At 41.5% G+C, this 22,198-nt stretch overlaps 4 protein-coding genes across 10 annotated transcripts; 1 reads left to right on the forward strand and 3 right to left on the reverse strand.

Annotated features, from left to right (window-relative positions):
- Positions 1 to 1,753: 1,753 nt before the first annotated feature.
- LOC115644191 (histone H2B 8-like) lies at positions 1,754 to 7,124 on the forward strand. 6 transcript variants are annotated; one of them, XM_030548323.1, is made up of 3 exons: positions 1,754 to 2,298; positions 4,852 to 4,945; positions 7,048 to 7,124. In XM_030548323.1, the coding sequence occupies exons 1-2, from the start codon at positions 1,922 to 1,924 to the stop codon at positions 4,919 to 4,921; spliced, it is 447 nt and encodes a 148-aa protein (XP_030404183.1). In that variant the 5' UTR covers positions 1,754 to 1,921; the 3' UTR covers positions 4,922 to 4,945; positions 7,048 to 7,124. The 6 variants fall into 6 exon arrangements, 4 of the variants coding, with proteins under 4 accessions (XP_030404183.1, XP_030404177.1, XP_030404180.1 ...); XM_030548317.1 differs by lacking the exon at positions 7,048 to 7,124 and adding an exon at positions 3,875 to 3,936 and having other exon boundaries at positions 4,852 to 5,338; XM_030548320.1 differs by lacking the exons at positions 4,852 to 4,945; positions 7,048 to 7,124 and adding exons at positions 3,875 to 3,936; positions 4,402 to 4,480.
- LOC115644163 (histone H1) lies at positions 3,408 to 7,367 on the reverse strand. Its single transcript, XM_030548282.1, has 2 exons — positions 7,284 to 7,367; positions 3,408 to 4,677 (listed from the first exon to the last, which is right to left on the reverse strand). The coding sequence occupies exon 2, from the start codon at positions 4,660 to 4,662 to the stop codon at positions 4,009 to 4,011; it is 654 nt and encodes a 217-aa protein (XP_030404142.1). The 5' UTR covers positions 4,663 to 4,677; positions 7,284 to 7,367; the 3' UTR covers positions 3,408 to 4,008.
- On the reverse strand, positions 5,838 to 8,880 carry LOC115644269 (histone H2A type 2-C-like). Its single transcript, XM_030548387.1, has one exon. It carries the CDS (start codon positions 7,393 to 7,395, stop codon positions 7,108 to 7,110), a length of 288 nt encoding a protein of 95 aa, XP_030404247.1. The 5' UTR covers positions 7,396 to 8,880; the 3' UTR covers positions 5,838 to 7,107.
- Positions 8,881 to 9,595: 715 nt separating this feature from the next.
- LOC115644132 (butyrophilin subfamily 1 member A1-like) lies at positions 9,596 to 20,453 on the reverse strand. 2 transcript variants are annotated; one of them, XM_030548243.1, is made up of 8 exons: positions 20,342 to 20,453; positions 18,103 to 18,180; positions 15,687 to 16,034; positions 15,017 to 15,295; positions 14,483 to 14,602; positions 14,049 to 14,069; positions 12,305 to 12,331; positions 9,596 to 11,104 (listed from the first exon to the last, which is right to left on the reverse strand). In XM_030548243.1, exons 2-8 carry the CDS (start codon positions 18,173 to 18,175, stop codon positions 10,344 to 10,346), a joined length of 1,629 nt encoding a protein of 542 aa, XP_030404103.1. In that variant the 5' UTR covers positions 18,176 to 18,180; positions 20,342 to 20,453; the 3' UTR covers positions 9,596 to 10,343. The 2 variants fall into 2 exon arrangements, with proteins under 2 accessions (XP_030404103.1, XP_030404111.1); XM_030548251.1 differs by lacking the exon at positions 20,342 to 20,453 and adding an exon at positions 20,034 to 20,176.
- Between the last annotated feature and the right edge of the window lie 1,745 nt (positions 20,454 to 22,198).

Consider the following 22,198-nt stretch of genomic DNA (forward strand, 5'->3'; position numbering starts at 1 on the left):
CCATTCCCCCGCCCGCCTTCCTTTAAATGACTGTATCATGAACATCAATTACTAATGATCTATAGGCAATGAGCATTTACTGTGGTTAAGGGGAAAAAACAGTTTTCTAGAAATCTAGGATGGAAGAAAGGAAAATTTGCATAGTCCAATAATAATATTAGATCACTGCAGTTTCTGTTTGCTAAATGTAAACAAATGAACCAAACAGCAGTGGATTTTATTAATCAATTTAAACATAATTCATAATGTAGAGAAAGTAGATGAAATATACTAACCTATTGCTACAGCACTTGACTGAAAATTGAAATGGCTCTAACCTTTGGATTTGAAAGTGTAGGATAACAACACCCAACTATGGTTTAGAAGGACTTATTAAAGAATATATATTTGTATAAAATCAACTTTCCATAATAAAAATATAGATGTCCACTTTGAAGATACTTTGATTATTGTATAAAATCATTACATTTTCTTATTCATAATAATTTTATTATCCCATGTTGAATGTACACATTATTTTTATTATCACAGCTACCATGGTTAGATGTCAATAAATAAATTTACATTTTGATTAGTAATATCTAGAGGTCTTGAAACTAACTTTGTTTTATGTGACATACACAGTTCATGTAAAACAAAAGAAAATACCAAGGTGAGGTAACTAAGCCAGTATCCTGAAAGCACATGGGATATATTTAATTTTAATCACAAGAAGGCAATGGGAAAAAAGCATATCATGAAGCATTTTGTCTTTGCAGGGTGAGAGATGAAATTCTGGCCCCATTGAGGTCAAGGCCAAAAACTCATTAACTTCAATAAAGCCAGATACTCCCTGACTTGTTGGTCTTGCCGTGAGTTGCACACAGGCAGATCCCTGTGGTCCTCATTATAGTATCATTTTTGTAATTTTAACCTTCACCTATTGTTCTTATAAAGGATTTCCATATTTATTGCATCTCAAATATTTCCACATCAAATTTCTTCAGTTTACAATTTTTTAACCAAACTGCCACAACTTTAAATTCATCATTCATTCTGAACAACTGTTTTTATAGTTGTTTTTTCTTCGCAATGATCATCAATAATAATAAATATGCCACTGTCCCTATTATTTCCTTAATTGTTCTTGTGCTAACTCATCTCCAAATTCTGATCACAGTTATAATTGTGTGATTTCATGAGCCTACACAGGGGATGTGCACCTACATCTGAAGCCACAGATTTGGCCTGTAAAAACATATAATTACTAGTGATGACAAACAGGGAAAGAATCAAGGTGAATTTTGGATCCCACTAGCAAGTATTAAGGATAGAGTGAGATGGAAACACAACTTTAGAAAGAAATCTGTAGACTGGATTAATTTAACCTCGAGAATATTGATAAACAAATATGGAACTTTATAATGACTTTTCACAAATGCACTATTTAGAGTGTACTTGTATAATTTGTGTCTTTAATAGATAAAGATCCTAATTTTTTTTTAGTTTAATTACTAATGTAGGAGTAGACCCCAATGATCCTAGGGGATTGAGAGTAACGTCTACAGGGATTTGTGTCCCCCCATAATATAAACAGCTATAAACCATCATTAAATTCGACTTTCGCTCTAGATTTACAGTTTTAAAAGCTATTTGGGACTGCACCTAGAGTGAAACGTTTGCAAGTACTGTTTCCAACGATTGGTTGGTAACTTGCTTTTTGATTGGCTGAAAAAAATAACAACCAATGGTGACATGGTATCTGAAGCTGACCAATTATGAAATAGTATGTGCCGGTGAGGACACTATTTGTTTCTTGTATCAAATAGGAAGTCAGACGGGAAAAGCTACTCATTTGCATACGTTCCCTATAAATAGAGGGGTAGCTGTGATATCAGTATACTATTGTTCTTGAACTGTACTGTAAACGTAAACGGTTACTATGCCAGAGCCAGCAAAGTCTGCTCCTGCCCCTAAAAAGGGTTCTAAGAAAGCTGTGACCAAGACTCAGAAGAAAGGAGATAAGAAAAGAAGAAAGACTAGAAAGGAGAGTTACTCTATCTACGTGTACAAGGTATTGAAACAAGTTCATCCTGACACCGGTATCTCCTCTAAGGCCATGGGGATCATGAACTCCTTTGTAAACGACATCTTCGAGCGTATCGCTGGGGAAGCGTCTCGTCTGGCTCATTACAACAAGCGTTCAACCATCACTTCCCGGGAAATCCAGACCGCTGTGCGCCTGCTTTTGCCGGGGGAGTTGGCCAAACATGCTGTGTCTGAGGGTACCAAAGCCGTCACCAAGTACACCAGCTCCAAGTAAACTTTCAAATCTTTTCAGCTATAACCCAAAGGCTCTTTTAAGAGCCACCCACTTTTTCAATGAAGGAGCTGTATTACTATTTTATTTCTGTCTACGCAGACTATCTAGTGTATAGGGAAAAATAGGATTTCATTTTCAAACAAACTCTAAATAGAGCTTAACTGCAAACTAAAGCTTTATTTGCTCTACTTTAGTTACCAATTTTCTTTGGTGGTTAAATAGGACAGTGTGTTACTACTTCACCCCTCGCCAAGGAGCACGAAGTCAACCGGCTAGCACTACCTACAGGTTTGTGTTTTATATTAGTCTGCAGCGTGTATCGTATCGGAAATACTGTAAACCATGTAAGTGAGGATAAGGATAAGATATTTGAAGTCTAAACTGACTTTTACACTTCATTTTTCTCTAGTTCCTGATTTGAGGAACTCCCCAGAGCCTTTTATTGAATATTTAGAGTGGGAAATGAGCAAATTAGTTTAATCCCTATAGCTTTGATTAGAGCTCCTAGTATAGATTTACTATGTATGGCCAACAAAACATTCTATTCTGAGTTTCATAACTTTCTGAAAGTTATAGCTAATGCACAGAGAGACTGTTTTTGGCATCTTTGAGCATTAGGAAAATTTAGGGGGAAGAGGGAGAGAGTTCTTCTCAAAATACGAAAATAATGTTCTTACAGCGCAGGCTGAACAGTTGTAAATCCCGACTGATGAAACGTGTGTAGAGTATCACAGTGAAAATTGGTTGGTGAAAAGCATATGCTATGCAATAAATGTATATTGATCCTGAAGCGTTCCTGAAAGGACGCCTATATACATGCGTACAATATAGGAATTTCATCGTCTGTGTGGTGGATGTGACCTTCAAATGAGTCAGTTGTGCAGTGGATACGTAATTTGTGTTTAAAATCTTGGTACTCTTAAGGTTCTCCATCCTACATATCCTCTTAATGAATAATTTAAATTAGTAAATGGCAGGCTTGTTCACAACATCATTATCGGTTTTGATCTAATATTAACGAGGAAGGCCTAGGCATTGAGGGGCAGAAGGTACAGCTAACGTACTAGGGGGGATATTGGTAGCGAGAGGGAATAATAACACAAGATAAAAGCTAAACACGCAGTGTATTAGTCAACAGTGAAAACAAAACTACGAAAGACTCACATGCACCCTCCCGCCCATCAAAATATACGTGTTCAGATTTTAAATTAATGTCAGCGCAGGATGCCCGGCTTTAAACCCAGGGCAGGAGACGGACCAATCCTTGCACAGCGCGGGCTTTTCAAACCCTCCACCAATTTAGTTCTGCTTCCCGCAGCCAGTCAGGTACCAGTTTCTACGTCAAACATTTGCTTTGTCCCCTCACTAGATCTCCTACCCTCCCCCTCTAGCTTAGGCAGAACAATGAAGGACCTGAGCACCACTTAAAACGTACTGGGGGAGAGAGGAAAGTCTTCCAAAGAGTGAGAGGGGAACTATTAGAAACAGTAACCACAAAATAGTTAGCTTCCCCCAGAAAGCGAGTAACTTTTTAAAAGTTACTTTGTAATATTTCCACGTTTCGTCACAAAGGGGGAATATTTGTTACTGCTGTTGCGGTGAATGCACGAAAGTTTCAGCTCCTTTTGGAAAAGGTGGGTGGCTCTTAAAAGAGCCGTTGGGTTTGTTCGCACGAGTTAAAACTCTATTTTCCTTTTCGAGTCGCCTCACTTCTTCTTAGGCGCTGCCTTCTTAGCCTTTCCTGCTTTGGGTTTGGTCGGCTTGGGCTTGGCAGCCTTGGGCTTCACCGCCTTGGCCTTAGCCGGGCTCTTGGCTGCCTTTTTGGGCTTGGCGGGTTTGGCCTTTTTCGGGCTCTTGGCCGCTTTCTTGGCCGCGGAAGCCACTGGTTTCTTGGCTTTTTTCGGGCTCTTTTTCACGGCCGCAGCCTTTTTGGGCTTCTTAGCGGCGCTGGCGGGTTTCTTGGCAGCTGGTTTCTTAGGCTTTGCGGCTGACTTCTTCTTGGGAGCTTTTTCCTTGATCTCACCCGGCTTCTTGTTGAGTTTGAAAGAACCAGAAGCGCCGGTACCTTTTGTCTGTACCAAAATGCCTTTGCTCACCAGGCTTTTCAGTCCTAACTTGATGCGGCTGTTGTTCTTCTCCACATCGTATCCTCCGGCGGCCAGAGCCTTCTTAAGAGCGGCTAAGGAGAGCCCTTTGCGCTCCTTGGAAGCAGACACTGCCTTGGTGATCAGCTCGGTCACGCTGGGACCTGAAGCCTTACGGGCTTTTGAACCTCCTGCCGCCTTCTTCGGCTTTTTAGTGGAGGTTTTTGCCCCAGGAGCGGACACAGCGGGAGTGGCAACAGGCGCAGTTTCCGACATTCTAGCAGACGTTTTCTACGAATCAGAAGAAAACAATTGGGCTAGAGTAAGTCAGATGCCTGGTATTTATAGAGAACAGCTACTCTGTGATTGGTGCGTTAAAGAGCCCGCCCAGCTGCGAGCCAAAAAGTACTCTTCTTCCCGTTCAGTTTGTGTTTCTTGGAAGTCAAAAAAGTGTGTTTTTTGCAGTATATCCGCCACCGAATCATCCCCACTTTATAGCCTGGTGAAGAGGAAAGAGGGTATTTTCATTCAGTAGAGTTTCCCGTTGAAGAAACAAAAGGTGAGTTTTAAAAGAGTCAATAAACCGCGAGTCCTGGACCTGGGGAGACCTCGGGAGAGAGAAACTTTTGTTTTTCCTTCTAAATAAAAACTGCACCGTGTACAAAGAAATTTCCAAAGTAATGAAACGTTATTCTTTAAAGGATCTTCTCTCAATCAAGGCTCAAAGCCAGAAATTTGAATCAATGTTTTCATAGTAAATTGATTTCAAAGAGAAGGAAGTAACACAAACTCGTCCGTGAGCGTTGAATATGGATTAGAAATTAGCTTCTTTGACCAAAATCTTTTACCCTCCTTAAAACGTGAAATGTTCAATTAGCAAACCATGGAACAATGCGAGGAGCAGACTGAAGTCCCGTGAGGGACTGTTTGTGCCCCAAAAGTGGATGACTTGTTAAAGCAGAGCAGTTCATAGTGTGCTGCCCTGTGTACAATACAGAGCTGCTAGTTCTATCTTATTTCTGTGTTACAGGAATATTAATTATCCTAATAGACAAGGTCATAGTAACTTAAGGTGGAAGAATTATTGGCCAGGTTTTATTAGACTATGAAGAAAATATTAACATTAATTAACGCAACACTGCGTTTCTGAACTGATCCAGTAACCAACTTTTGAAATCCTGATCCACTGTCTAAAGGGCATGGCTATTGCTAAAATCTTTTCATTCTTGTACATTACAAACTTTAGCAAATTGTCACTGACATTCATCTTTGGTTTAGGTCATAGGGGTTCTCAAACTCAGGGCAGGACCCCTCAGGGGGTCACAAGGTTATTACATGGGGGGTCACGAGCTTTCAGCCTCCACCCCAAACTGGGCTTTGCCTCCAGCATTTATAATGGTATTTATATTTTTAAACGTGTTTTTAATTTATAAGGGGGGCGCACTCAGAGGCTGTGTGAAAGGGGTCACCAGTACAAAAGTCTAAGAACCACTGCTCCAAGACTAGAACATTGCATATTACACATTGTTCAATTAGTTCCTTATTAATATAAACCCATCACTATTTAAGATAGAAAGGCTTGATGCAAACTTTGAGAACAAGATGATACAATAATGTTAACACACACAGGGAAAGAAACAGAAGAAAACATTCCCTTACTATTAAATCAAATGCAGAGCTCTCTCATAATTGGCAAGGTTTTACCTTGTGTTGTTACAAGTAATTCCTAATGGTACTATATTAGAAGATTAGATTGTAAATCAAGAGTTGCCATTTTAAAAGGTATTTTTTCCTGTTACTATCCTTTGATTTTGACATTTTTGAACCCACAGACCAGTTTCATATGCAACATCTAATCATAAATAGTTAATTTGATATAACAAGAGATTTCGTCCCTGATCTCCCACAAACTTTAATGAATCCAGACTACTGAGGGAATGGGTTAAACAGTATGTGTTACATATGTTTGAAATTAAACTTGTTAAAAACTGTTCTATGTACCTGAGGAATTTGAGACCCCCTTTTAAGGGAATTATGGTTTCACTATTTTGGATTCAAATGGACCAATCAATATTTGGGAAACAGTTCCTTAAACATGAGCATAAAAAAAAACACAGGGCAGATGAGAACTTGGGTGAAATTGTAGATATATTTTTTGTCACAGCAATATTTAAAAAGTTAGTCAAACAGGATGGATTGAACATTGAATGCACCATAATCACTTGTTTCTATCGAATTAGTAAACCAACGAGAAAAATAAATACTATGATTGATTTTATATATATATATATATATATATATATATATACACACACACACACTGTTTATAATCTGTTTGACCCCATCGATATTTATGGAATTTGGAAAAACAAAGGCTTGACACCTAGTTTCCCATCCCCCAAAGGGGCTTCCATTACCCCTGAAAAATGAATGGGGTGATTACTAATAAATGCTTTTTGGCAACCCATAGTAAATGGGGGGGGAATTTTCTATTTAAAACACAAGGAGCAGCCCTATTTGCTAGTGACATGCAGCTCTTTCCATGACAGTGTAGATGGCTCTGAAAAGAACCTTTGGGTTAGCGCTGAAGTTGAAGTGTTCATCTTTTTTCTTGGTCAGTTTCATTTGCTTTTGACCTTATGACTCGGTTTTCTTGGGCAGCAGCACGGCCTGGACAGTAGGCAGGACACCCCCTTGCGCGATCGTCACTTTCCCCAGCAACTAATTGAGCTCCTCGTCGTTACGGATGGCGAGCTGCAGGTGACGGGGGATGATCCTGGTTTTCTTGTTGTCCCGAGCAGCGTTGCCAGCTAACTCCAGAATCTCAGCGGTCAGATACTCCAGCACCGCGGCCATATAGACCGGAGCTCCAGCCCCCACCCGCTCAGCGTAATTACCTTTGCGGAGCAGCCGGTGCACACGGCCCACCGGGAACTGCAATCCAGCCTGCGAGGAGCGAGACTTTGCCTTAACCCTCGCGTTTCCTCCCTGCTTTCCCCGGCCTGACATCGTAATTCGTTCTCTAAAGACAGCGTACTACACACAGGCTCTCCTAATGCTACCCTGACCGCGTAAAAGCAGTTGTGATTGGCTAAAAAATGAACATGGTCTGGTCAACCAATGGTGATGCGGATCTGAAGCTGACCAATGGCTAAACAGTAGTGTCTCTAGTTTCACCTTTCCTCCCTGCACGCCGCCTTCGCTTTTGCATTTCCCAGAGATTGTCTTGCTCGAGCTATATTTCTGTCTTTGTCAACGTGAGGATTTTCTTTTACAGCATGTACTTTGAGTACGTGTGTTCTAGAATATTTTAACGTTTTTCTGGCTGCAGAAATAATAACTAGTCTTTCCACATCGGTGTGGTGTGGGATATTTAGTTAACTATAAAATAATTGATTCAAGCATGATTAAAAGGAGAAGAGGAGAATTTTTTTTTCCATAATGAATCTTGCCATAAATGAGATACTTTTATTTAGTTTTTTGCTTGCCCCTATGTCTTTATAACATCTTACCAAAATATCCAAGTATAATTTCACAGCTACAGAGATATTTTCAGCCCCAAAAAATAGAATAATGCTATCAAAAATGTACACAGTCAAAATACTATCACTCTGAGGAAAGCTCAGTAGCCATTCTTCGGTACCAAAAATGTACAGCTATTTAGAAGAAATGTAAACAGTTTGTCTTCAATAGTAATAATGTATATCTTTTTAGGAATGTGAATAATTCTGAGTAAAGTGTGTTTAGCTTGTCACAGATTTAGTTAGAATACCCAGAAAAGTGATTAGTTTGTCAAAAAAAGCTAAACAAGAAATTCAGATACTTTTCTTTGAGGAAGGAAGGGAGTTAAATCAATATTTGCCACCATCACAGTGACAAAATGTGGTGGGATTGGAATTTTTTTTTTTAATATAAATCAAGAATATGTTAATCTGGAAACAAATAATCCAGGTTATGTTTTACACTGGTCAAGGCTAGACAACATAATCCCTTTGTATGTTTTGGAATCTAATATGGTCTATCAGTCTCTGAGGAACAGTTTGTGATACCATTAGACAAAATGAAAAATATCTAACTACACCAGTAGTCCAATTGACTTCAGTAGGACTTCTCCAGGTGTAAGGCTATCACAATCTGGCCCTAAAAGAGAACCACTAAACAGGCTCAGCACCTCAAGTTGGAGCAAACAGAGACCCTAACTTCAGACCAGTTGTAATGATCTGCCCCTGATAAAAGTGTCATCACTGTTACCCCCTGTATTCAGTATTTCCAGCCCCACTATGAATATTAGCATAAACCAAATCTGAGTCAGAAACCAGCTGGGAGAGGACCTTCATTATTATGGAAGCTACCATATGTAATTTAAGAGCAACATAGAAGAGTCATCATCAGCATAGACAGTGAAATTACCTTGAGGCCGCAAGAGATCTCTGAGCCCATTTTCTCTGATGGCTTGGGACTCCAAAACCCTGTCTTGTTGAGCCAGACATGCTAGCCTGCTGCAACACAGACTATGGGTCTGAACCATGCCCCTAAAGCTGCAGACTTAAGTGAAAACAGCTCAGCAAGTACTCCTGTTTTCAGCACCTAGAGACCCAACTCCCAATGGAATCCAAACCCCAACTCAATTCATTTCACTCTGTATAAAGTGTATACAGGGTAAACTCATAAATTGCCCATCCTCTAGAACACTGATAGGAGATATATATGTAGCTGTTTGCTCCCCTAAGTATTAATCACTTAACTCTGGGTTAATTAATAAACAAAAGTATAAAAGTAGGATTTAAGTGGTTTCAAGTAATGACAGAAAAGAGTAAGTTTAAGCCGAATACATTAAAAAACTGAACACAGGTAAATCTCACCCTCAGAGATGTTCCAAAAAGCTTTTTTCACAGATTAGACTCCTTTCTAGTCTTGGCCCAATCTTTTCTCCTTGTTAGTTCCACCTCAGGTGGTAACTAAGAGATTTCTCATGACTGGCAGCCCCCTTTGTTCTGTTCCACTCCCTTTTATAGCTTTAGCACAAGGAAGGACTCTTGTGTGTCTCTGGATCCCCACCTCTCCTTCTAAATGGAAAAGCACCAGATTTAAGATGGATTCCAGTTCAGGTGACATGACCACATGTCACTGTAAGACCTCCTTCTTCATTACCTAGTAGCTGGAAGACAGGTACATAGGAAGGCTTGCAGGTAAACAAACCCATTCACAGTTCATTGATTCTGAAGCACCTTTAATGGCTTCCACTTATAAACTTGTTTACATTAGTAATACATGTTTTTATTTTATTCTCCTAACTCCAGGCATAGAAATAATATGTCCAAACAAATAGGATGAACACACTCAATAGATCATAAGCTTTGTAATGATACCTTACAAGAGACCATTTGGATAAAGCATATTCCAGTTATACTTGAGTGTATGTATGATGTATTTCCATAAAAAAAATGGAGTGCAACACCACAGGTGGGTCTCTGGGACAGAGATCTACTCCTCCCTTGCTTCCAGTACCGCTTTTGTGCCAGGGAGTGGGAGCGGTGCCAGGTCAATCCAGGGGGCTTTAGTGTCAGGGAGCAGCGGTGCCACGGGTCTCTGACAAAGTTCTTCCACAGTGCTGCTTCCATCACTGCCATGGGGGTGTTGCACACCAATGAGCTCAGTGACAGGTCTTGCTGCGCAGCTGGAAGTTGTGGTCTGAGTGAAGCCTCCATAAGGAGCCACTTGAGGTGAAAATCGTTCTTTTTTGTTCTGGGGCAAAACCTTTTACAAACCCAGCACTTGTCTGCTTCTTGAGCCTTCCCCAGACCCTTTAAATAAGCATTGTGGGCATCACCCATTGGCATAGGCTTGTTGCAGGATTTGCAGGGCTTAAACCTCTGGGACTTGGGAATGTAACCCCCCCCCAAGGAAATGTGGTCAGGGTGGAGGGTAAACCTCACAGTCCAACAGCTAACTAACTACTAACTCAGAACCTGTACACAGTTGTGCACATTGCCAGATGGAGGGGCTGGCTCCTGCTTCTGTCTGAAAGAAGCCTGGTGTAGAAATGGAACGGTGACATCACTGTTGTTGAGACAGGAATGTTCTGTGGCCACAGTCTTTCCATTAGTGCTTCCCAAGAGCTCCAGTCGGGAGGTGGGAGATGAAGGAATGGAATTTGAAGACATCAGGTGACAGTAGCCAGCAGAGAGAAAGCGAAGTTTGAGAGGGTCTTTGTTTTTCCCATTTTTGTTCAGACCAGGACAGAAATAGGGGTATACATCCAGAGAGGATTTCAGTCTAAAAGTGTAGATGTGAGACATTTCTGAAACATCATAGAAATTTAACCTCTGAGCTTTACCATCCAAGTGAACCCCAACTACTTCAGGCTGTTTGCCAAGTCTTACTTTAACTGGAGACTCCACAAAGGCTATATAATCAGTATTGTTAAAAAATCGTATCCCCCAGTACCCATTCTCTGGCTTCAGATCTTGCCAGCCTTTCCTATTAGCTTTCCCGTTTGTTACCCCAAGATCCCAGTCTGTCTTATTTCCCACATGCACTTCCCAGTAATATTCCTTCTCAGCTCGGAGGGTCTCAGATCCTAGCACGCAGGCCCATCCATCAAATCTCTCTGGAGTATCTGTCACCTCTTGCTTCTGGTCAGTGTGGTTTACATGTAGGAAATCCGATGAAATATGAAGGTTGGGATGCGCTGTTTTAGGATCCAATCTGATTTGCACTGTACAGTCAAATTGAGACACATGGGGGTGGGGGGAACAAAAAACAAGTGTGGGTGTTCTTTTACTTCCTACATAACCCAATTTACAGAAGCATCTCCTACATTCACTACCCGTCTTCCTGATTCCCTAAGGTCCTTCTACAGCCTTAAAATAATTTTCATAGTAGAAACATATATTTTAAGTAAACATTGTTTCTTCTTACTCATCAGAACTGTGCCTTGAGTGTATTCAAAATTATATCTGCTTACTTTACTGACTAAGATTCTGCTTCTTGCTACTGTGAGCAGAGCTCTGCACGCATACAAAATTTGCATCTGCATCCATGATCCACAAACATGGTTGGTAGATATAAAGAGGATACCTACAGATTCGCAGAGTTTTACCTGTGAGTGCCACACAGATAAGAGAGTTAGCTGGATTCCATTCCTTCTTGTAGTTTGTTAACAGAAGTCTTCATTACATTTCATTTACACCTGGCCAAATTCATTGACTGGAGGTTGCACAGGTGTCAGTGAAGTTTCTCCAAATTTAAGTCATCAAAGTTGCAGGAAAGATCCTAGCTAGACTTTCAGAGCCCAGATTGTGTTTTATATCTTTTTATTTGCACAATAAGCAAATTTCCTGTGGAAATCACTGACAGACAGCAACTGTGGACTCCCACTGGACTCTTTTTACAAAGACAATTTTCAGGGCAAAAATCATACTTTGATTGGCAAAGACTCCTTTTAGGTCACTCCGGGAGGTACTGTCCAATTTCACACACATTTAGAAACAAACTCTGCTCTCAGTGACACCAATGTAAATTAGAATAACTCCAATGATTTCGCATAACTACTAACTTTCATGTGGATTTATCCCTCTGCAATGAGATCTACTCAGGTCCCCAATAAACCCAATAATAAGAAAAAGGAATTTGACACAGCGGTTACAGAGACTGGGACTGTGAGCTACAGCTTTCAGGAAGTCTCACAAGTTCCTTTCCTTTTTATAGTTCCCTCCCACCCATTCTTTGAATAATCAGTCCTCTCTGGCAAGAAGGTAAGACACTGGATTTAGCTTGCCCACCTCTGTTACTGAGGTAAGTTCTTCATGTATACTGAGCAGAGGACAGACCTTCAGAACTTGGTGTTGGGCTAAAAAGGAGGTAATTTCACTGCTATCCCAAAGAATCAATAAAGTAACTTTTTTTAGTTACTCACCAGCTGAGTTTTTGGCCATCAATAGCTCTGAAATGTGAAACAAGAGAAGTTAGGAAAGAATACCAAAGTTAACAGAGTTTGCACCGTAAACCCGATTGTGACACGCCTCTTACATTCCACAGAAAAAGTACTATCAGTCTCAAAACTGGTAAGTTAGGTATGTCACGGAGATAGAATTCTTCTGCCAGATTTGAAATAAACTGGACAAGGAGTTCTTTGGTTGTGACACCTTTTAAAAAAAAAAAAAAAAAAGACCAGCTCCAAAAGTACATACTTATACTTAGACTCCAGCTATACCCACACTGAAATACCTAAACAAATGACCTGACTTTCTAAACTGATGTATACCCAGCAGCTTCAGAAAAGTCAATGGGAGCTGCTGGGTGGTCAGTACTTTTGAAAAATTGGGCCTCTTATTTTGGCATTTAAATATGAACTTAGAAACTTAACTTTAAATACTCACTTAAAAAAAATTGTCCATAGGTATTTAGAGTTTAATACAGACACAGAAATATCTGTATGTGTGTTTTATCTAGCAAGAAAACAGAATGAGGCAGGGAGATAAAACATAGTTTACTGAATTCAGTTAGTTGAGATCTATTGCACAGGGCCAAAGATTACTTTAATTTGATATTTTAAATAAGTTCTCCAGAAAGGAACGTTCACATCTGTCAAGCTGATTGGAAGTTCTGGAGACCAAACCAGGGAACAGCAAGAAGCAGCCAAGGAAGGAGTTCTTCATTCCCCATGTCGCCTGTATGGAACTCAGGGAGCAGGTTAGAAGAAATGCCCTTTTCAGCATGCTCCCATTCGCCCTGCCCTCAAAGTCTTTCCCCCTCCCCAATCCAGCATGCAATTTGCCCACTATTACTGAGCACTTTGACATATGCCAGAAGGAGGCCCCCCATTTTTTAGCAACTCCTATGGAGGAGTATGTGGGAGTACGAAGAACAGAGAAGTCAAGACAGCATAGGGAGAAGTACATATCCTCCCCTTGCACACGCACCCCCCGAATAGACTTTATGGTCTGATAGAGTTCACTAAAAACTAGCATATAAAAGAAATGTGCTGTTTCTAGATCACAGTGAGATACATAAATTTAGATTTTTCAAAAAGCAGAGTAGTCACTCAAATCAAAGTCTCAGATTCCCCAAACTGCTTTATCAGATTAACCTCAAACTTTCAAAAATAAACAAAAACACCTCTTCATGCTACGAATCACACATGCCAAATTTCAGGAAGAAAGTAAGTTTGGGTTTTGTTTGCTGTAAGGAAGTTATAGACAAAGGTCAAAAACAGGCTTATAATGACAACTGTCTTAGAATCTTTTAAACTACAGAGTCACTAAAGCAGCTCCAAAATATAACATCAGAAAGACAGTGCCACAGAAATCCAGTCACAGGCAGAAATACCCAAGACACCCATGTGCGGCTGGGGTGCGTGCCAACAGGGCATGTGTAAAACATTAGTGAACTTGAACATGTTACAAGTTATAACTGTTAACCCATACTAAAAAGGAAAATCACTAACTGTCTCACTCAGCAACTCAAGAGGGGGGTGATGCCCCCAATCAGCGAAGAGACAGTTATTCTTCTGAATGAATCCTCAGGCTTCTGAGAGACACAGACACAGACACACACAAGATACAAGAGCAGGGAGAGACAGACAGTAATGAAAAGAGAGGAAGGTGCAGAGAGAGAGAGAGAGACCAAAGGAGTCCATTCTAGAAAAACAAATTACATACCTTTTGCAACTTGAAGCTTTCCTGAGGGAAGAAAAGAGCAGAGATGACTGTGTAAAGAAGAGACCATTATACTTACAGTGTGTCCATCCTCAGCCAACCTGCACAATACCCTCATCCTGAATTGACACTACATTCCCATAATCAAAGGGTCTCCTTCCCACAGAGATCTACTTCAGCGAAATACGATAAAATGTTGGCAAAAATAAGAGCATTTTTTGGTGAGCCCGGGAAATCTAAATGTAACGGAGGAAATTTTCAGGGCCAAGGGGTAGAACCAATCAATCATTCAAGGGGGTTAAAAAACAAACATCTGTATCTTATTGATATTTCTCTCCCTTCACACATTCCATACCTAATTCTTGCTTTGAATCTCTATCTCAGGATGCATTTGTCTATGAAGAATATTCTACATTGGGAAAGGACCAGAAACGTACCTTTGGATTCTCTCTCTCTTTTGAATATGAAGCCTGTAACAACACCCAAATTAAGGAACAATAGACAGAATATCACTGTGGTGACTACATATGGGTGTTTATCATATGGGAATAAATCACCTGAAATGAAAGAGAAGTAGGTTGTTAGTTCAGGAAGAAGATAACTTTAGAACTGGAAGGAGTCTCAGAGTGTCTCACTGACATTCTTCATGGCACGTGTCCACATCTAGGATGCTCCATAAGCAGCTCTAAAGTCCCCCATGAATCCTACTGGGATCCCCTAAACTACAAGCATCTCATCTAGATTCCCTCATCCACCATAAGCCCCAGCCACAACATATGATACTATGTATTTTTAAATGCTATATAGAAAATAAAGAGGGGATGTTCAGAGAGACTAGAAATTCCCCAAGAAGGCACACTGTAAAGCTCCTGCTTTCTGTGGCTCTGTCCTGCCCTAACCATTCATGTCCAGCAAACCATTAACCGGTCTTCTACTACCCAGACAAACTCTTTGCAATATGATTGCCTTACTGGAAAGTTGCAGTGCTGACTGTCTTGTCTGGTCCCAGAAGTTGCTTTGGAGCTGACACATCAGGACCTGGTTCTTGTTATCTTTCACATCCACGTGACTCTGAATATTGTGTAGACCTTGAACATCTTTTACAGATGATACAGTTGAATTCTGTCTTTGACCATGAATGTCAGTCCACAGTATTGCTGGTTCCGGATACCACCCTTCTGAACTGCAAGTGAGTGTCACTGCCTGGTCCTGGGAACGGTGCACAGAGATTGTGGGGCCTGTGCCAACAGCTGTCAAAGCAAACCAAGTAATATTAGCTTATTCGACAGGGAAACACCAATACTTTACTCCCATTGGGAGGGAAAGGATTCACCATGTTGGTATCACTCACATGTGCATTGATGCTCTATGATAATGTGTAGTCAACAGAGGAACATCATGGCCCTCTGTAGCCATAGCCAGTTACCAAGGCCTCTCAGTAACTGCTTGCAGCTGCCATGGCATCTGAGTGACTAGAGGTGGATAATAACTGCTTAGGTATCTGGCAGAGATTTGAAATGAAATAAAAGAATGCCAGAGGAAAATGTGTGTGTGTGTGTTTGCAGGCGATACATGTCAGTGAAGGACGTGTCACCTGCTAAAACAGAAAAGCAATTCACTGACAACAAGAACCTACGTTACCTCCAACCTTTAACTCCACAAGGCCTTCCAAATAATTCAATTTGTTGCCAATGAAGCAGACATAGCTGCCTCCATCTGCCACCTGAACCCTCTTTAACAGTAGAGAGACATTGCCATTGGGAAGCTCCTCCTTGAATAGCTCTGTCCTTCCCCGGTAGTGTGGGTTCTGCTTCTGCGGGGCATTCTGCCCATTCACATAATGATGGGTCAGGCCAGGAATCTCACTGCTATGCCACCTCACTTCCATCTGTTTGGCGCTGGTCCTTGGTGAAAGTTGGCATGGAAGGATGACATCTGTGCCAACTGTGGCAATCACTGGAGAATCTGATCCTTTCAGGGTAAAGCTTTCTGAAAGGGATATGATGAAAGGTATTAATACAACACCTGCACCTTATTGCCTATTCAGTTCCAACATTGCCAAACCCCACCTCCACCACATTCTGGATTATAACCATCTGCATTTTCATCACTGTAGTTCTCCTCACTTTACTACCAACCATCTTCATCACCAAAACACAAAACTCCAACAGAGTGACAAAGGAGACTGAGACCACCATTACACAGGGGAAAACCATGCAGAGTGGCATCCTAGGCAACACAAGCATCCAACAGGTGAAATGGGAGCTACTCCTTTTAAATCTGATAGCACTGGGAAAGAACATGGCATAATAACCTAAAAATACTAGAATTGCTTACCACCAGCCCTACCTACCATCACTCAGCAGCACCGTCAACAGCCCATACATCACCACTCACAATTCTCACCATCTTTGTTACCACTACCATGGTCTAGGCAGATTTCCCGCTCACAAATGTGTCTCTCCCACCGAGCCACGCTAACCAGTATGCCCCAATCCTAAAATGGGGAGCCAAACGCACTGGACAATCCCCCAGCAAGTGCACATAGAACTTCTCAGGATCGAGCCTTATATTTACAAACATTTCCTAGAAACTCCATTCTCCAGCATCTGTCTTGATTTAGGAGACTCACGATAGGTAAGCAGGGAAATGTCCTCTTTATCCCATTTAGGAGATACATGGAGTAAAATTATTGGATGATCCTCTCTGTCAAATTCACTCCCACCTCCTCACCCCAATTTGGAACTAATGTCCTAGGAGTAAAAAGCTCCATAGCCCAATTCCAACAATACTATAAGCCATGTGATTCCTGAGCCAGGTGTGTTTATGATCTATGTCCAGGTGCAAAGTGAATGGGTGATTGGTAAAGAATTAAGGTTCTTGATAAAAATGGACAAATACTGAGAAAATTCATTCACTACTGATTTTCAGGAATACAAGCACAGAGTTTGGGCGATTTGTATTAATGGGGTAAAATTCAGTCACACATGAGTATTCAAACAAGTGCCAGGCATTTGCGGAAATGTTTGTGAAGCCTGATAGTGTCATGAATTTTAACATTAAGTGAGTGTTCATTAGAAAATTCACAGTAGAGGTGTGTTCCTGGTTATTTACCAGTCATTTATTATTTTCCCATGTAAAGAGTTCATTCACAACATCAATAGGCAGTAACAACAATAGGCAGTAACAATAGCACATAAGTTAAGTGACCAGTCACACAACAAATTGTCAAAAGTTTGTTTGCATGTACGTTATTTGCTTCAACCTTACTACAGAACAGGATTGGTGCATGGATCTGATCAGAAAGGGGCCTACATTAAGGACAAACAGTTTGATCAGCTTTAGTTCTTGATATCTTACACCACTTGGGCCTAACATAGGATGTTGTTTTATGTTTCTGTGGGTTTTGTTTGCTTCACCTAAATAAATATATACAAGGAAAATTACCTCTTCCACTCCCATTCTGGCAAAAATATATTAAAAAAAAAATCACCTCCCATCCCCCGATCTCTTGTTTACAATCTCTTGCTTCTACAGCTCCTTTCTTCTTTGCTCAGTAGCCCTAAGAAACCCTCCCTCTACTTCACCAATAACTTCATCTCCTTTTTCCCCTTTGTCTCTAAATTCCCTGAGCAAGTGGCCTTGATTTCCTATCCTCCAGCTCTCTTTAATCGCCTCAATCAAACCCCAACAAATCTCACTATCAGCCTCCTCCTTAACCCAAAGGGCTTGTGCTCTGTAATTATTCACTTCCATTCTTCTACTGCCCTTCATAATGTGGATCAAATTATTTTCCTCTTTTCCTTTCTTCCCTGGACTTCTGCTCTTATGCAGTGCTGCCATTCAAATCGTACAGCAGCACAAGAGCTGTCTCCTAAACAACCGCTATTTCTATGTGAATTCAATCCTCTCGTTCCCTCTCACACACCTTGGTGGTGCTGTTGTAATTCTGTCCACATGATTCTTGGGTAGAAGTGGCCCCTTTTCCCACCATGGGGCTAAGGCAAAGGTCAGTGAGAAGCGTGTGACTTGGGATCCAGGTCAAGATTCCGCTTACCTGAGGAGACCAGGATTCCTACATGGCAGAAGAAGGCAAAGGCCCAGAGCTCACTCCTGGCTGACAGTTCCATAACCCCTAAAACACAAAATAGAAGAGTTCACACCAATGTACAGAAAATTCTGGGGGAGGAGTCTGGAAAGCATTCACAGATCAAACCACACTTTCTGCCGGGTGAAAATAATATGAAGTTCAAACTAAATTTTTCAGGCTATAGTGGGAGAATTAGGAGTTTATAGTCTAGTCATATTTTACATTTAAATAGCACCTTTCATCTGCAGTGTGCTCCAGTGGACAGAGCATTGGACAGGGCCTCCGGAGTCCTATGTTCTATTCCTGTAGCTGCCACTAGCCTACTGTATAACCTTTGGCAGGTCAGATCACCACTTCATTCCTCAGTTTCCTCATGTGTGAAATAAGGACAATAAGGACAATGATAGTTACCTCCTTTGTAATATGTTTTGAGATCTACGGATGAAAAGCTCTATACAAGAGCCAGGCATAAGTAATATTGTTCTAAAGAATCCCAAATGACTTCTCCTACACAACACAAAAACAATGAAATGCAGCCTATGAAGTGGAAGTGTTATGATGAAAGGGCATATATGTCAGCCATATAAATAGGCTTGGAAGGATTAGATTGGGGTGGCCAACCTGAGCTTGAGAAGGAACCAGAATTTATCAATGTACATTGCCAAAGAGCCACAGTAGTATGTCAGCACCCCTCCCATCAACTACCCCCCACCCAGCACCTCCTGCCCATCAGTCCTCCCCCCCGCACCTCCTAATCAGCTGTTTTGTGGCATGCAGGAGGCTCAGAGGGGGAGAAGCAAGGGCACAGCAGGCTCAGGGGAGGGGGTGGAGTGGGAGCAGGGCCTGTGGCAGAGCCAGGGGTTGAGCAGTGAGCACCCCCCGGCACATTGGAAAGTTGGCGCCTGTAGCTCCAGCCTCGGAGTCGGTGCCTATACAAGGAGCCGCATATTAACTTCTGAAGAGCCACATGTGGCTCAGGAGTGACAAGCTGGCCACCCCTGGATTAGATTTTTATTGGTAAATGTTGATTTCACCATACACACACAAACCCATGAAAATATATTTCCATTGATGATAAATGAAATTTATCAAAAGGCAAAATAATTTTTTTTTGCTTGAGAACTTCTTACAGTTTGATTTAAGAATATTTACTTTGTATATTTTGACATTTGATGTTGACAGTATGTGTTTTCACAGTTAAAAAGTTTTAATTTTCTGAATCTCGGCATCTACTGTCATTTTCTGACTCCTCCTGCCACATAACTTCCTGCAACTGTGAAATTTTTAAATCAATACCAAAAATGCTTAAAAATAAGTGATTTTTTCTGTCAGAATTATAACAAAATAAAAACTGAATTCTACATAGATATGAAGCATTCAGAAGAAAGGAAGTAACATCTTAGAAAGGTGAATTTTCCTAATTCCAAAATGAATTGTGCTGATTTTATATTTCCAACTCGTTGGGGCAAGGACCCTCTTTTATTCTGTGTACAGCACCTAGAACAAGGGCTCCTGGCATAGGTGCTGGAACTATGGGTGCCAGGGGTGCTGCTGCACCCCATGGCTTGAAATGGTTTCCATCATATACAGGGTTAACAGTTTGATTCAATGGCTCTCAGTGTAACGCACACACCTCCTGGCTGTGGTGTTCTGTCCCATCTAGTGGCATCAAGACCACTTAGAGAGAGAGATTAATGAGTTTGCTCTCTCCAAGTGTCTCTGTGCCACTAGATAGGACAGAACACAGCCAGGAACTGTGTGCGTTACAGCAGCACCCCGCACTATACAAATTGTCCCCGCACCCTTGGCTCCTGATGGGATTGTAACAAGTACTAGCCCCCTCCAAAGGCCAGGTGCCGCAGTATAGACAGGTGCTGCCTGCAGTGACGCTGAAATACCTTGCCAGAGGCACACAACAGAAAGCCCAGCAGGATGGGAAGGAGCAGGGCACACCCAGCTGCAGTGACTCGGGGTAGCGCTGGCAGGCCTGAGCTCACCGTCGCCACGGCCAGGAAAGAGCCACCCCCCCGATGACCCCCCGGATCCCTCTGTTCAGTTCACCCTGCAGCGCGCTCCCCATTCCCGGGGCTGCAATCCTCCCTCCCCGCCCTTCTCCGAGCAGGCCCAGGGGCCTTGCCTTGCCCCGCCCCGCGCCTTGCTGGGGTGGTGTCCGCTGCAGGGAGCCGCCCCGCGAAGCCCCTCGCACCTGCAGGTCCAGCCAAGTCTGTAGCGTCCCGCTTCTTCCCTCGCTCTGGGGGCCGAGGCGCCTCAAGCCACCGAGGAGCGAAAGAGAAACAAGCGGCCCCAGACCTGCTAAAAGCGAAAGGAGAAGATCAAGGCGGGGCTGGAGCAGAAGGGGGGCTGGCTAGAAGCGCTGGGTAAATTTACACTCACAGCGCTGCTGTGGCTTGGGACGATCCTTGCACGGGAGGAAAGGACTTTTCTCCATAAACAATGGCTCTTCTTGGTTCCCTAAAATGAAGGAGGGGGTTAGGGTATTTCAGGGCAGGGAGAAAGCCAGAGGTCGATGAACTTCCGGGATCAAAATATGATGGTTCTAAACCAGGGGTCTCAAACATGCAGCCAGCAGAATTATTTCCTGCACCTGCCATAGGTGCCGATTCCAGGGTGGAGTTGGGGCAGGGACTTTGGCGAAGGGGTTGGAAGAGGCAGGAGTGGGGCCTCATGGAAGAGAGGAGCAGTCTGAGGTATGAAGTTCAAGCATGTTTGATTATTTGCTGTGAATAGTTGGGAAGAATGTTTATTAAAAGCAGCGATGTATTTTGTATCAATAGTTACTTTATAAACTTCCTGTGATTACAGCTATGTTGATAGACTGTTAGTGTAGATCATCATTGGTGTTACTGACCACATAAGGAATAGATACAGGTGTTTATATTTTATTAAAACCCCTCTTTGCATTACAGCTTTTAAAAAGTTAATACATTGACTTTTAATAGGATACTATATTACTCTTCATTTTTTTTCATTTTTCACCACACTTTGGTATTGTTGTATGAAAAGGCTTCAGTGATGCAGCCATCGGGCCAATGTAGTAGTCCTCAGGTGGCCCTCGTGGTGGGTTTGAGATCCCTGTTCTAAACCATACCCAAGAGAAGGTTGTTGCATATTTTGTCTTCTAAAAGGTTGTCTATAGCCTGAGAAATTATCTAAAACTTGTAGATGGAAGGGGGGCTCAGATGACTTACCCCCGGGGAAGCAACATAGATGCTGATTAGTACACATCAGATGTGAGTTTTCTTTATCAGTCATAAAAAGTAGGGTAGAAAAAGACAGTAAATTGTCACTGAGGCTTTAACCAAGTATAGGGCAGCTGAGCAAACTTGCCTATTTGTAGCCGCTATAATTAAAGAGTAGACAAATGAGAACAAGATTTTCAAGAGTGACTAGTATTTTTGGGTGTCCAACTCAAGTCACCCTAATTGAGGGAGGGGTGATTTTAAGGAAATGTACTTGAGTATCAGCCCTCCAAAAAGTCCAGTTAAGCCATATCAAGATGGGTACCCATTAATTTGGGAATCAGTGTTTATTCCCTAAAATCTTGGTCTGAGTGTGTTAGTCTACAAATTTAAAGCATGCTTAGTGAGATGTGTTCGCTTTGAGTGATTGTGAAGAAGCAGCTGTTGGAGAAGAGCTTATCAGATTGAAATTTCATACACTGAACTTTTATAATTTAGTATGGCATGTTAACATTCCCCTTCTGAAGTTCATTGTGTATTTTTTAAATAATTTTAATAAACCTTTATATAGAAACAATCACCTTGCAAATGACCACCTGAATTGAAGCACTGAGTCTTAATTTAGGTAATATTTATTTTCCAAATGGTTTTATTGAAATGTGCCAGTAACACAGACAAAAACTAAGATGTAGTTAAGTTTAAAAATGTTGTCTATTGAAAAAGTGTATATATATCCACACCAGCTGGAAAGCTCAAGGGGATAAGTAGGAGCACTTTGATTCTGACCTAGCCAGTGAGAGTTTAAAGCCTACCTAAAAAAATTGGGAGGTATATTTAAAAGAACAGAAAACTTGCCTTATGGT

The sequence above is a fragment of the Gopherus evgoodei genome, chromosome 1 (genome assembly GCF_007399415.2).
Source record: "Gopherus evgoodei ecotype Sinaloan lineage chromosome 1, rGopEvg1_v1.p, whole genome shotgun sequence".
Classification (NCBI taxonomy): domain Eukaryota; kingdom Metazoa; phylum Chordata; order Testudines; family Testudinidae; genus Gopherus; species Gopherus evgoodei.